Consider the following 16,032-nt stretch of genomic DNA (forward strand, 5'->3'; position numbering starts at 1 on the left):
TCCTATGTTAAATTATTTGCTCAATCAAGAGTATTTATTTTAAATTGTAATTACTTTTATATTGTCACCCTTTTCACTTGTATTCTAAATCAACACTGACATTCTACCAAGAACTTACCCTTAGCATGGGCCCATTCTGAAACACATGTGGCTCGTCACAAACCACACAGTATTCATTCAACACAGGGATCCGCTTTTCAGCAAACTGAATTGTCTGAATCAAACGATAGAGAGAAATAATTAAGTCAAACTCATATATGATTTAAAATGCAGTAAGGACTAGAAATATTTCTACCGTGGATGAAGTCTTGGCTCATACCTGCACGAGGAAGCCATGGTCTCTTGCTGGAATGCATTTTGCACCATTTGGCTATGAAAAGTAAAGTAAGAGAACAAAATAATTTTTAATTTTACTTCTTGCAACAGAAAAAAAAAACACAAGTCATCTTTCTAAGATCACTTGATGTATGAATTAAGTCATTAATTGTGACATCAAGCTTTTAGAATTTATTTGTTCTAATTATATTTTAATTCTAATACTCTTTCTGCTTTTACTATTGCCATCTTTGCCTAAACGAATTAAATTGCGATCTTAATATCTGATCTTCCAATAAAAATGACTGGCATCTTTACGTGATCATAAAGACTCGTTTCCTCTTTTACTCATCAGCAAATATTCCTACTTTCTCATTAGAATATTTCCATCTTATTTTACATTCAGATACAATTATTCCTCTAGAGATAGTAGACAACTACTAAAAATGGCACAAAAGTAAATTACGTATTATGTTTGACCTATAGGAGGGCACAAGAATTTTTTCTTTTACAGAATATCTGAAATTATCTTTCTTGGGTGAAACTACCATGAAAAACAAGCCATCATTTAACTGTTGGATATTATTTTCTCCCTCACCTTAAAGTTAATTTTTGAAGAGAAATAGGCTTTTAGAATATTTACATAAAATTATCAACATACTCAAATTTTCATAAACCAAATATAATTTCATAGTATGATTTAATTGTAGAAACAGATCTATACAAAAGTAACATAACTTTATGAAAACAGTAACCTTTTTTTTTAAATTTCAACTATTGTTGGATATATCCATAATAATTGTTAGAGCTAAATATCCACCCCAATATTCATGCACGATATTTAATAAAGCAAATGAAGGTTTTTACCAATTATTTTGAATATGTAATATATATAAGATAGGTCCATTTCTTTGCCTGAAATCAACCATAATGCCAATCACTCTAAAGGTTACTTCTGTGTGAGACTGATTCTCAATAAATACTATCCGAAAGATTTAAGTTATTAATATAATCAGCACCAGGTCTCCTGTACCCCCCAAGAAACACAGCTACAATATAAAATTACTTTAGTATTGAAGGGGCACTCAGAATAACTTTCAGTGAGGCTCCGGGATGCAGTTGTGAATGTTGTTTCCACCAGTAACAATATACATGGGCAAAGAACTCCTCTTACTTATAAGTAGAAGGAGATAACAGTTTAATTTTAAGACACGATCTTCCACTTCTCATGTGAGAAAGCCAGAGATTAGATAAACATGCTTAATGAAACACTAAAATTATATGCTTGCTCAAAGGAAAGGCTTTGTGAATCCAATTGACATCCCTCTGACTTTAGCAGCGTTCATTACTGTGAGAGGAATTTGGACCGGACCTCAGATAAAGCACTACATTTATTTTTTTTTTTCCAAAATCAAGCCTGACATTTCAGTGCTTAGTTGCAAATGTTTGGTCTGCAAAACCATATCCACAAAGAAAAAAAAAAAAAACCATAAATTAGAGCAGCACAAAGCAAAAAACAATCTTGCTTCTTTCCTCCACTAGATCTTACAAAAATGTTTTACTACACCTTAGCTACCAGTTATGAACTCAAGATGAAAATATTTACGCACAGCAGGTTGGGAGGATGAAGATGGTGTTAAGATACCAATAAGCCCTGAGGTAAGAGAGAGCCGCCTGCCCTCCGCATTAGGTTCCTTGAAAAGCTCAGTTTTCGATGATTTGGGGGCGCTGGAGTAAGACTTGCTGAGCAATTTGTGATTTTTCAGTCCATATAATTCTTCCATTCTGAGATTACTGGAGTAAGACCTGCTTAACAGTTTGTGGGGCTTCAAGTTGGTGTTGTGCTCACATCGCGGGTCTCCAGAACAAGATCGAGTCAACAGTTTATGCGATTTTAGAGAGAGGCAGTCCTCTTGCTTAACAGCTGCTGGGCAGGGACGGTTCAAGAGTTTGTGCGATTTAATCGTTGTCATCGCCTGCTCAGCTCTGGGGTCGCTGGACAGGGAGCGACCAAAGGTCCTGTGCGACTTGGTTGCACACACATCCTCAGCCTTGACTGTGCTGGAACAAGTCCTCCGCAGCAGCTTATGTGTTTTAGAGAGTCCGTCTTGTTCAGATTTCAGTTTGGATTTGCTTTTACCACAACCTGGGGGAGGATAACTTGGCGACCTTCAAAATTGAACAACAATTAATACAAGGCAAATCATGAGTAAGAGGCCACGGAGATTACCTGTCACGCTGACTTACACTCAACTGTACACTCGTTTCAGCTAAAGCAGAAATCAAAGGTACATGCAAGACAATCACAAAACTTGAATCACATTTTTCCTGGAAACCAAAAATAGGTTCTAAAATTTTTTTCCCTCCTATTTATTCCAGAGCCATAACTGGAACTAATTTTCATAGGATAAATTCTATATGATCAGAAAAGAAAAGGTGCAAATGCTTTTTTAGAAAACGGAATCAGTATATGGAGTAATGTCACATCACTGGATTCCCACATGGCCAACTGCAGTTCCAGACCATGACCCAGCAGCTTAAAACTCATGCCAGGCCCAAGTGCATGCATGCTCAAAATCTGAGAGGAGAATAGAGGAGAAGGGATTATGGCATGGCCATCCCCACTGGAGGATGATTTCCTGCTTTCTGTCTCTCTTTGTCTCTCTGGAGAGCACATGCCAATGGCAAAAAAATCTCTCTTAAAAAATAAATCATAATTTAAAAAAAAACAACACTCTAAACATAGAAATGAGTATTTGTGCTTTGGATGGAATGCATGTAATCCAATCCCTTCCTTGAAGTCATGAGAAAATATACCAATGCCAAGACTCACAGAAGAATGTTACAAACTGAACAGAGATAGACTAGCACACGCTTAGTGTTTACGAAGACAAGGCTATGTCGCCTATTACCAACCTGCGCAAGGTAGAAAATAAATGCAGGGGAGACTTCACTTTCTTCTCTGACAACTTTTTATTATGCAGGCAATTAGATTTTTCTTTGCTCTGTTTCCACTCCTGTGTAACAAATGTCTGCATGATTCTGTCAATCCAAAGGTAATTCTGTTATCGTAGTTTCAAGGTAATTTAAATTAATATTTCTGTATTTGATAAATTATGCATTTATGAAAGGAAAATAAGCACATGACAATCAATGAGATGCTGATTTTAAATTATTCAAGATTTTTCATATGCGGTAAAATGTCATATAGCAATTTACCAAGAATTTACTACAACTAGTTACATAGCAGGAAATAATAATTACTAATATTAGAATAGTTACATTATAGAGCCAGCAGGTGGCATAGTGGCTAAGATGGTATATTCCCACATGGCTGATGGAGGTGGGAGTCCTTGACAAGGGGTCTTAAAACTCACACTGGCCACGTGTGAGTGTGTGCCCAAAATCCCTCAAGGGGAATGGAGAAGAGATTGTGGCATGGCCATCCCCAAGGGCAGAGAAGTAGGGTGGAGGGGGAGGAAGGTGATTTCTCTCTCGGCAAGCACACATGCCCTAGGGCAAAAACTCTAAAAAAATTAAAATGACACTATAATATTACTGTGATATAATAATACAAATAATAGTGTAGTTGATGGAAGAATAAGAATTTCAAGAGAATTAAGGACAGTCCACAAGATCAGCAATTTTAGGTAAAGTGGAGAAAAAATTCTAAATTATTCTGTTGCTGCTAAAAATACTTTTTGTTACTAATCACGATACTATTTCTTAAAATATAAGTAAAGTCAAATTCTTTTTACTTGATTTGCTTCTGTATTTTTCTTCATAAAAAAACAAAACTATGAAATCATATGTAAAAATCAATGATGCAAAACTGGCTTTATATAGAAATATGTGGTCAGCAAAGTATATCTTCAATGTGGCCCATTTACCTTTAAATATGCTACTTTTTAAAGTTTGGATATCCTAAAGTTTTTAGTTATTATCAGAAAGCAGGAATTTGCTAATTCCTAATCATAATATTTTGTATGTCATTTCACCAGTGCTTTATGGTAAAGAATTCAGAATGTCAACTTTGGACTTCGACTCGGTGTTGTGTTCTGAAAGGGGCCCTGGGCTAGGAGAGCTTCCAAGTGGCAGCAGAGATTGGTCCCTTTAACACTGATATTTAATTAGATATGATATTTTATGATTACGCATACGAGTATAATAAATTCAACATTTTTATTTTCTTTTAAGAATCACTTCAGTATTGCCTGGTTTTCATGCTCTTTTCAGTTATTTCTTTTTTTTTGGAAAGGTTTTCGCTATAGGGCACGTGCACTTGCCAGAAAGACAGAGAGAGACAGAGAGATAGAAAGCAAGAAATCACCCTCCAGGGGGGATGGCCACGCTGCAATCCCTTCTCCTCCATTCTCCTCTCGGGATCTTGGGCACGCACGCATACGCGCCCGGCGTGAGTTTAAGCCGCCGGGTCCGAGACTTGAACCACGGTCGACTACGTGGGAGTCCAGCGACATAGCCATTATGCTAACTGTTGGTCCCATCTTTTCAGTTATTTCTTACATGGACTGCTTTGAAACAGGAAAATGGCACCACTATCTGGTTACCCATTATAACATACCGGAGAGTGAAATAATAATGGAAAAACATACACTTTTTCCTTGAAATTCTCAGGCTACCCCAGAAAGAATCTGTCTTCCCTCACCTTTCACATATACAGTAAGGAATGAACTCTGCCCCTGGTTAGCCTGGGTAACAGAGTGAATTACCATGTGTGTAGCATATGCTAATCAAAAGGGGCAAGTGTGATTGCTGGCACATGGTCACTAAATTCCTCAAGATCCTTCAGGCCTTAACTAACTCAGATAGATCGCCAGGAATTTTGTCGCTGGGGCACACTGCCCCAGCATTTCTTCTGCTAGCTTTAAGAGTTGAGAAAAAGAAACAGTTATGTACAGGATTATTTTGGGTCCTTTTAGCAGCCAAAAGGGATGGGTAATACAGGAATAAAACTGTAGTGAATGATGCCACGATTCCAAATGTACAGAAAAAATTTGGCCTTACAGCTTAGGACAAGAGAAACGTCCTAATTTACAGTATATTGGAAGGTATTTTACTCAGCATCTCAGCAGGCTTTCGATGTAACAGCAGTAGTTGGGTCATCATTTCTGCCTGTATGGAAGCTGCCATCTCCACTGACATCACCCTTTGTGCCAAGCAGATCTGGACTCACTTTCTCCTAGGAAGAGCTGCTGCTCCTGTGCACCATCCCCTAAGACAGCTTGCCTAATCTTGATCGGTTAATTAGAACAATGACGGCGACAAAAAATAACAGATCAGAATGACTGAACTTTTTTCCACTTTCACTTATATTAGCATGCAAAAGCATGAACTTCAACATACAAAATCAATCCTTCTTAAACTTGGGTACCCAGATTCCAAGTTGTCCTTGGGTGGGAAAGGAGCTAACAGCTGTTTCTGATAAAATTTACCTAAATGTGCTCAATTTCAAAGGTAATCTGAAATAACAGGATAAGCACTGTTGATATATGGACCACCTCTTCCTAAAAAAGAGCCGCTAAGAGATTTCAGTATTCACATTTGAGTTTGTATTTATTATTGTGTTGGCCCAAGAACTACTGCAATTGCCAGTGGCTAGTGATAAAAAGGAGACTTGGGAAAGTTTTCAGGGTAATCTATATATTTGCAGCAAACGAAGAGTGCCTGATGACACGGCTGGCTATGTGAACTAATGGCCCAGCATATAAACAGAGAAAAACTAGGAGGTGAGAGTGACACCATGTTTTTTCTTCATTCTGATTTCAAGTGAAAGATGCACCAGAGCAGCCAGTATGATACCGGTGATAAAATAGCTTCAGTGAAATCATATCATTCATCACACTGAATTAATAGTATTCGCTTGGATTCTGAGTGTTTTATTTTGATCTGCACTTAAGTTGTAACTGAATTTGGTTTCATAACTGTGGTATTGTACATACAAAGAATTGATACTTAATTTTATGTTGCATATATTTAAGGCAAAACTGGAGTTTTACAATTCTTTCCCCTTTTAAACACAGGTTAAGTTTGGTCAATGACTTAGCACAAACTCACACGAAGTTTCAGATTATTTCCATTGTCTGTGATATGCTCAGCCTTTGGTGACAGATACAAAACTGACCTTTGCCATCTGTTTCAGGTCAGCCATGAGAAAATATGTATTTTTTTCTTTTAGGATCTTTCCTTGGCTTTACATTTTCCCAATATTCATTCAATGCCAAGCATATATTCCATGTCTTATATAAGGCAAAGGATATCTAGGATTATACGAGAGGCAGATTAGTGTATGGGTCAAAAGTATCTATCTGAAATCAACTCTGGTTCCACCACTTTCTTACTTTGTGATCTTAAATAACCTGATTAACCTCTTTGGGGCTCAGTTTTACCATCTAAGAAACGTGACAGTAACAATACTCATTTCATGAAGTTGTTGCAAAGATTAAGCGACTTAGTATATGTAAAGCACCTATTAGAATAGCGCCTGACATCTAATAGACACTGACATCTAGTAAGCATTAGCTGCTGTTATGGTTAAGACTCTGCCCTGCTGCACAAACACACACGGGGATAAAGTATAACAGAGGGACAAGCAGATGGTGTAATGGTTACGTTGCTGGACTCCCACATAGTTGACCATGGTTCAAGTCCTGGACCCGGAGGCTTAAAATTCACTCTGAATGTGTGTGCGTGCATGCCCAAAATGCCAAGAGGAGAAGGGACTGTGGTGTGGCCATCCCCTCTAGGGGTTGATTTCTTGCTTTCTGTCTCTCTGTCTCTCTCTGCCACTGCCCTATAGTTAAAATCTCTAATAATAATAAAAAAGAGTAATAGAAAAAGTTTAATGAGTGTCACTTACTGAAAACAAAACAAAGGACTTAGATTCTTAACCTAACTTCCTAATTTGTTGTATATATCTGAGAAAATAATCTTCCCATATTTTTATTTCTTCTTATGGATTATTGTGAGGATGAGATCATATTTTTAAAATTATGTAGTTTAGAAGGAATCTTAAGGATCATAGCCAAATCCAGTTATGCATAGGAAACTTAAACATGCATCAGACCAAAATGATATCGAAAATCACTAAAAAAATTCTAGCTCATATTAACAAAGTTACCATAAAGCTAAAATTTACTCCTAAAAGCAAATAACTTAAAATCAGTAAACACTTGGATGACAATATTACTAAAATATATTACATAGTCTAATACATGCTTAAACGGTGAATACAATGCATAACATTTTTTATTTTAAAAACGGGGTCACACCAAGTCAAAATCCTCCTGCCTCCTAGTCCTAGCTGGGACTGCAGGCATGTATTACCACATCAGACTCTTCTTTATACAACATCTCATTAGTTGCTCAAGTCAGCATAAAGCTCACAGTCCACCTGCCTCATCCTCCCGAGGTCGCTGGCATAGCAGGTGCATTCCACTGTGCTCAGCATACCTGTTGGACAGGGAACCGCAGCTTGCAAAGCAGCGTGTTATGCCAGCACGTGCCGCACAGCTGGGTCCTCATAGCTTTCTTTATTTTTACCAGATTGAAAGGATATACACAACTTCTTTTTCTGAGCCTATGTAACGTATTTGAAGCCATATTAGGTAGAAAACAATTTCTTCCTAGATTTCTGAGTGTTTATAATTATTGTCTTGTTTTGATCAACTACATTCCACTTAAGAAAAAGTTACTATGTAGCTTACAAAAGTGTATAAAGTAGAACAGTATTTAAAAAAAAGGAAGAAAACTGCACCAAGAAAAAAGTCGCAGAAAAAAATTTGCCAAGGTAAGGTGGTACCCAACTTAGATGGCATAACATAGAGGCAGGCAGGCTCCATGTTCATCTCCAAGACATGAAAAATACAGAAAACAAAATCAGCTGTAAACACAAGACTAACTGCACCAGAAAAGCATACCTAATCTATATCAGGAATCTGAGAAAGTTTCTTCTGTGAGTTCTTAGGTGAGAACACTATCAAATATAATTGACGGGACACATGTAAATTAAACTATTTTTTAGAGATGCAGATTTTTTTTTTTTTTGCTATAGGGCACGTGCGCTCGCCAGGGGGACAGAGAGATAGAAAGCGAGAAATCATCCCCCAGGAGGATGGCCACGCCGCAATCCCTTCTCTATTCTCCTCTCAGGATCTTGGGCATGCACGCACCCGTGCCCATTGAGAGTTTAAGCCACCGGGTCCGGGACTCAAACTGCAGTTGGCTACATGGGAGTTCAGCGACACAGCCATTACGCTAACTGCTGGTCCCCCAAGAGATGCAGATTTTAAAGATGAAGGCTTTACTATCTTTTATATTGGTGCATATACCCAACAGTAGGGAATTACAAAATGTCTTTTTTTTTTCTTTTTACATTTGAGCAATGCTACTTTAAAGTCATAAAAACTTCAGACAGTGCTAGAGTCTAGTAATATATATATAACCAAATATCATACATGAAGGTCTCCTGTATTAATCTAAATAACTACAGTAAGTTCCCTATTTAATAAATAGCAAGTATTTTCTTTTAGAATATTGCTTAATAAAGGCTGTCACACTACGCGAAATTAAAATTCATGAAAGAGAAAGTGAACACGTGGAGTGCACCGATATGAAGACCTTAAGCTCCATGTGTTTAAGCACACAATTATCTATCTCTCCTGGTACATTTAAATTTAATTTAATTTTGCAAATTTGAAAGGATAAAGAATCCTTCAGGAATGTTCTATAAATTCAAGTTCTTAAAGCTGATATTTTGATAAGAATAATAGAGTGTTTACAGTCAGACCATGGATAGTTGAGGCAGGTACTTATGCTGCAAAAGTCAGTTCGACTGGGGTACAGTATGTCCTTTTTAAAAAGGTCCAGGCCCATCTGGACACTGTGCCTGAAAAGAAAGTCACATCCCCCTTGTGTGGAAGGTGACCACAGGGGAACAAGTGAGAAGCACAATTTTCTTCAGAAAAAAACTACAACTAGCACTCTGGATCCAAACCAAACCTAAGGCCAGTGGGCACCAGAGGGCTATGCCTGAGGTTATGCCAGGGATCACTGGATGGTAGAAAACGTTGAAGTGTATTCTCGTGTCTGTAATTAATTAATGTTCTTTTCCTGTACTGACTTAATTTCCTCTCGTTAGTATAGTCTCTGACTCTATTAGTGCTTAGTTTTGTTTTAAATAATAACAGGTTTTTTACATAAAACAGACTTAACTTTAAAAATAAAACCACAACCAAATGAGTTGAAAAATGGGAAAATTATCACTAAGCCTCTGTGAGATTTTATGAGGCAAAACACCTTCACTTATCTTTTCCTCATGCTCAGTGTGTACTACCATCTATTTCACTATTTGGCCTGGACCATGGTCCTTCGATTTGCTATCCTAGATCCAGTCTCTTCCCTCCAGCACTGTGCACCGTACCCCGGGAGGTGAAACTCTGTGGACACTGGCTCCTGTGTCTCTGTGTCTCTAGTATGACTCTTGGAGTAAGTCAGGAGAGTAAGATAAGATCATTTGTTTCCTGGGTTTCCTCCCTAGGAGGGCACCTTGAGCTGTATTCAAAACACCACAGTGAGTCAGAACCCAGTGATCACATAAATACTGAACAACATGTGTTTATGCTAATAATGATTTACTAAAGAATGTACCTGCCTATTCAGATTAATTACATACATACTCCTATTAGAACTAAGTACACATGTAAAAGTAAATTATGTCACTGTATGAATCAAAGTCCAAAAAAATAAAGGATTTATTTACAAAAGTAATGTTTCAAAGATTTGGGAGGAGGTAGGGACAATACAGTACCACAGGGCCAGTGGCTGCTGAACTGTTACCACCTCTAGGCTCCCCAAGAACAAGCAATGAAAACCATCAATAGAACCAAACCCACTAAAAAAAAGTCATGCAAAGGCTCTGACCCAGAGCAGAACTAGAAGCTTCAGGTGAAGGGGTGATGAGCTCAAGGTGCCCTCCTAGGGAGGAAACCAAGGAAACAAAGGGTCTCATCTTACTCTCCTGACTTACTCCAATGGTCGTATTAGAGACACAGAGACACAGGAGTCAGTGTCCACAGTTTCACCTCCCCAGGTATGGTGCAGAGTGCTGGAGGGAAGAGACTGGATCTAGGAGAGCAAATCAAAGGACCATAGTCCAGCCCAAATAGTGAGCTCTGTTAAATAAATTATAAATGCAGCACTAAGCTTCAGGATGATGATCTCACCTGAGGTGCTCACTTCGAAAAATCTTATTAAATAAATACTTGCTTTAAATAAGCAAAATAACTCAATTTTCTTTAACAGAAATGTATTTTTTTTCTAATTCTTTATCAAACTTACTTTTTCAGTTGATGTCCTAATCCAAATCGCTCTTTTGTGGATATCTGAAAGACATCGACAGTAGGCACTGGAAAGGGGAAAAAAAAAATCATAGTCAATTATTGACTTGAAACTCGCACATCAGCCAGAAATAATATCCAAGTCATAGCATATAAAATGAAGCACTTCTCTTTAAAAAGTCACTCATTTATTATCGACTAGTTTAGAAAATACTGAGTGCCCACCGTGCCAATCATTATGGACAGAGAAGTAAACACACACACACACACTCCTACACACACAAATATTACTACCTCCATAATGTCCAGTGAAAGAAAACCAATGAGAAACAAGTAATAAAACATACACAATACAAAATGGAGAAAAAGGGGAAAAAGATTTGGGGAGTACAGGTGACACAAGCATAGATTTCAACACTAGATAAGGACAAGCCAGAGGAAATGGCAGGGCCGATAGCTTTCAGGAGGGTATACGCTTTATTATTTCAGCAGCAGCTGGAGACCAGTGAAGGCTGACAGCAGAGAAGGACCATGGATGGGGCCGTGTAGGATCGTCAAAGGAAGAAACAAGAAACCAGGCAGGATCTCACTGCAGTTATTGAGATACAGTGGCTTAGATCAGTGGAGATGATAAATATTTTAAATTCATACTCTCTACAATTGCTGATAGATCTCACCCATGAAGTGGATTTGAAGTGTGGGAAAAAGAATTCAAGGCCAAATCTAAAGATTTTGGCCTGTGGAGCTAGAAGGATGAAACCTACCGATTTTCTTGGTCTGTGAAATACCACAGGAAGAACAGTTTTGGTGAGGGGAAGAAGACTGGTTAATTGACTTTAGATATTTTAAACTTGAGATGCCTATTCAAATAAAAATGTAAAGTAGGAGAATGGGTAGAAAAAGTCAATATTTTGGGACTGAGGTGAAAGAAATATACTAAAGATATGAATTTGGAATAGCCACAATACTTATGTATTTAAAAGCATGAGGGTGGATAAGAAAGCACTCAGGAAGCGTAGAAGGGGGAAAGAAAAGTCTGAGGATTAGGATCTGAGCCCAGCCGTATTTAGACAGTCCACAAGGCATCTGGGGAGGAATGGCCAAAAGTATAAAAGATCGCAGAGTACCGCTGATCCGGACAAAATTTCACGAATTTTTCTCAAGGAAGGCAACAACTGTTACCAAATGCTGTGAAGTCAATTAAGATGAGGATTCAAAGGGTCTGGCAGATGGTGTGGTGATTAAGGGTGGGGGACTGCCACCTGGCTGACCTCGGTTTGAGTCTTAGACCTGGAGGCTTGCTTTCTCACTTTCCTTCTCTCTCGCACTAGCTCTGTCCTTCTCAGGTCAAATAAAAATAAATAAATAAATGTAAATAAAATAATTACTTTTAAAAAAAGATGAAGCTTCAAGGGGCCAGACAGTGGTGCAGTGGTAACACAGCTGAACTTGCACAGGAAGACCCTGGGTTTGAGTCCTGTGGTATCCCTGTACGTGCCAGGAACATGCCTGAACTAGTGATCTGGAGCTAGCTGGGAATGGGGGTGGATCACAGCAAGAGGACCCCGTTGAGGATGCCTAGCTCTCTCTATCTCCACCTGTCTCTCTCATGAAAGAAATACTTAAGCAAACTTCAAAACATAAAAGATGAGGACTTAAAATTGGCCATGGTGTCAGTTAGCAATACTAAAATCACAGGCGACAGTGACCAGAACAGTGCAAAGTAATGGGACCAAAACCGACTTGAGTGGAGGTGAAGAGAAAAATACACCAAAGAAAATGAAGTTGTCTAATACAGACAACTCCAACCAAGCAATTTAAATAATCTAGGGAAGCAGAATACTAGTGTACCAACCAAATAGGGATTTGAGGTTAAAAGGGCTTTATTTATTTGTTTTAAAGTGAGAGAAATATGTATTTGCTAGTGGGAATCTTCTGGGAGAAGAGAAAAAATGAATAGTAAAGAAGAGGGAGAATTGCTACAATGGTGCCTTAATTGGGTGACAGGGGATGGAAACTAGTGCACCAGGAAAGGATGATATTATAGCAGAGCTCAGGTAGTGTCACTCACAGCAACAGTTGGGACAACAGATAATGAGAGCAAATACTGTCTTGCTAACAGGACATTCTCAGAGCATACATACACCATATAGTAAACTAAAATGGTATCCCCAAATTGCCTCACTCCCTCAGCTGGCCATATTCTGCATGCGAACACTCTACGGATCAAGGAACTACCGTGTATTGGCAAACATAAACTCCTGTCCTGTGAACACTCTAACTCTCACACAGAATGAGAAATAGCTCACACAGAGTGAGAAGTAACTAGCAATCCAATCAAACCCAGGGCTAGCAAATATCAGAAGTGAATATAAAAACATACCAACATTTTGAAAATTCAGTGGAATTATATTTTAAAGGGGAAAAATTGACTAAATAAAAACACACTGTCCTCTCTCTAAGAAAACTTCATGGGCAAACAGAAAAAGTGACTGGAAAGATGAAGGCAGAAAAACAAAAGCAAAACCTGGCTGAAAAGTAGAAATATCCAAAATGCACTAAAAGAACTAAAAACTTTACTCAAAGAACTCGTGTAAGATCTAAAGACAGACTGAATAGAGAATAATAAACACAAATGTTTTATAAAATTTATAAATAATTCCAACAAATTAAGAAAATAAAGACAGAGGTCGGCAGGTGGCATAGTGGTTAAGGGGCTGGACTTCCAAGAGGTCAGCTCCAGTTCGAGTCCCAGACCCAGCAGCTTAAAACTCATGTGAGGCTGTGTACCCAAAATCCAAAGGGAGAATGGAGAAGAAAAGATTGTGGTGTGGCCATACTCCCAGGGGGTGATTTATCACTTTCTGTCTCTCCATCTCTGTCTCTCCAGTGAGCACATGTGCCCTATAGCAAAAATCTCACAAAGAAAAAAAAAAAGAAAAAGAAAGACCAAAAAACCACACTATGCATGACTAGAAAATAAGTGTCAATATTTATCACAATGACATATTGTCCAGAAAAAAATAAATTATAATGACTCGATAGGTAGCATAAATACAAGTGATCCCAAAATTTGAAAACACTTACAAAATGCTACTTTAAAAATATTCCAAAATATGTGATAAAACCTACATTTCAATGTAATTATAAAAAATTATATTTACTATATTGATGGATGACATTACTAATAAGGGAAATGGTACAGAGGATATGGAACTCTGTACTATTTTTGCAATTTTTCTGTTAATCTAAAACAGTTTACATTAATTTTTAATCATGTTTTCTAAAATAGCTTCGTAATAACCAACGGTAACATGTTGGGAAATAAATTAGACTGTAAAGTCCAACTGGGCAAATGAACCCAACGATAAACTCCAATTAGTGACCTAAGCCCTCCAAAAGGTAAAAAAAAAAAATTACAAAAAGAATTTCAGTGATATATGAAAATGAACAAATTTTTTACAGAAAAAGTAAAATCACTAATAGAAATGTCTATTCTTCTTAAGTTTATTTACAAGTTTAACTCAAACACAATCAAGTTTCCCATAGAGTTCATTTGGTAGGGCAAGGAAATGGGGAAGAACTTCACAGAATGCACTAGTAATACATTTTGATATTTTCCCAAAAAATGAAGTTATTTAATTTATCTCTCATTTAATTTCAGTTGCAAGATATGTAAAAATTATTCTTTCACTCTGGTCATGTGAGCATAGACCCACTAAAATGAGATGATATGCAGAGAAATACATTTGAAATAATGTAATATGTTGATTATTTTCAACTGATAACACTCTGTCCTTCAGCACAGAAACTGAGCTTATATAACAGTAATTCTAGAAAATATAGATAATCATAACAAATTATATGATGTTTTTATTTAAAATACATTTCACTAAGTACCTTAAAATAATCGTATTTTTCATTTCAAAGTGGATAACGAGGTTTATTTCTTCAATGCTTATTATTTCTGTTCACACAGATATATTGACAGATTAGCTATAACCAAATACTGTAGTTCAAGTAAGTGTTATTTATACATTTCCCAAAGAGATGAATAAATAATTTTCAAAATAACTGTTAAGTAGGTCAGTCTAAATCTTAGTTTAGTCATACATTTATGCAAGTTAATTTTACTATTAATGCTGACAACTTCAAAGACATTTTGCCTTTTTTTTTTTTTTTTAATGGTATAGGGCACATGTGCTCACAGAGGGAGAGAGAGAGAGAGCGAAAGTGAGAAAGCATCCCCCAGGAGGGATGACCACATTGCAGTCCCTTCTCCATTCTCCTGCTAGGATTTTGGGCATGTAAACACATGTGCCTGGCATGTTTTACAGGTCGAGGACTTGACCTGCATAGTTAGCCATGTGAAATTCAATCACCTCAACCACCATGACAAAAGCTGGCCCCAAAGACACATTGTAAAATACTCCCCAAGAATTATTTTCTCACCTTTTTACTTGCTTACAATAATCCAAATCATAAACTTGGATAAAACCTAATTCTTTCTTTTGGAATAATAGACTTTATGTTTCTTTTTAATAATATTGTCTCTAGTTTTAGTAATATATTACACATTAGTGTTCATTTTAAATCATCATATTTTTCCTCAAATTTTCAACAGAAAAAAATAACCATTTGGGAAATTTATCAGCAAGATGGCAATGTGACTAAATATTGTTGAACAAACCCCATCATACCCAGTGCAACATATTATAGAAAGAGAAGAAAAATAGCAAAAGGACAAGAAACGCAAATAGTGCCATCCCCATGTGAGGAATTTCCAGTGATTTCTGTGACAAATAAAGCAGACAGAAACAATCTGAAGGGGACTTAATAGCTGGTCCCAAATCCCCATTCTATTAAAGAAGAGGAATCTTAAAGGCCAACCACCACTAACACATCTCAAGAAAAAAAAGTGGACAAGTGAATTATGAAACAAGAGTACAGTCCAGGAAGGTTTCCTCCAGTAAGGGGAGCATGAAAGGCAAAGGGTTGGCCTGTCAGGGCTTCCTCTCTCATCAGATTTTGACCACCTTCTAGACTCTTGATCTACCAATTTTTTTTCTTTTTTTTCTTTTTTTTTTTTTTTTTTGTTCAAGCTCTCAGAATCAGATTCTGAGTGAAAATCTGGGACCAAACAATTACTATGAATTGTCCTTATGAGAAAAGAATAAGGAGCAGTGGAGAAAACAGGAAAAGGGAGAAGCCAGGAAGGGTATAAATTCAGGTGAAGTCCCAGTTTTAATCCCATCCTGTGGGTAACACTGTAGTATAAGTGACACCTCAAAGTTTGCCTAGCCTTGAGGCACAGCATGATGCCACTATACTGCCATGGCAATCACACCTGAAGGGTGTAGGG

General features: G+C 37.4%; 1 protein-coding gene across 7 annotated transcripts in view; it reads right to left on the reverse strand.

The window, feature by feature from the left end:
• PARP8 (poly(ADP-ribose) polymerase family member 8) overlaps positions 1-16,032 on the reverse strand; it is a 270,423-nt gene that overhangs the window by 49,921 nt on the left and 204,470 nt on the right. For 6 of the 7 annotated variants that reach the window (XR_003549476.1, XM_027772068.1, XM_027772069.1 and 3 more), the window contains exons 11-15: positions 10,672-10,738; positions 3,232-3,357; positions 1,926-2,484; positions 320-370; positions 119-214 (exon numbers count right to left, since the gene is read on the reverse strand). Coding sequence is in view for 6 of the 7 variants with exons in the window: in XM_027772068.1 (XP_027627869.1) it covers positions 119-214; positions 320-370; positions 1,926-2,484; positions 3,232-3,357; positions 10,672-10,738 (899 nt within the window). In the remaining variant the exon portion in view is untranslated. The remainder of the gene's footprint in view (positions 1-118; positions 215-319; positions 371-1,925; positions 2,485-3,231; positions 3,358-10,671; positions 10,739-16,032) is intronic. The other variant, XM_006149033.3, reaches the window with a different exon arrangement.

This window comes from Tupaia chinensis, unplaced genomic scaffold (genome assembly GCF_000334495.1).
Source record: "Tupaia chinensis unplaced genomic scaffold, TupChi_1.0 Scaffold000251_1, whole genome shotgun sequence".
Lineage (NCBI taxonomy): Eukaryota > Metazoa > Chordata > Mammalia > Scandentia > Tupaiidae > Tupaia > Tupaia belangeri.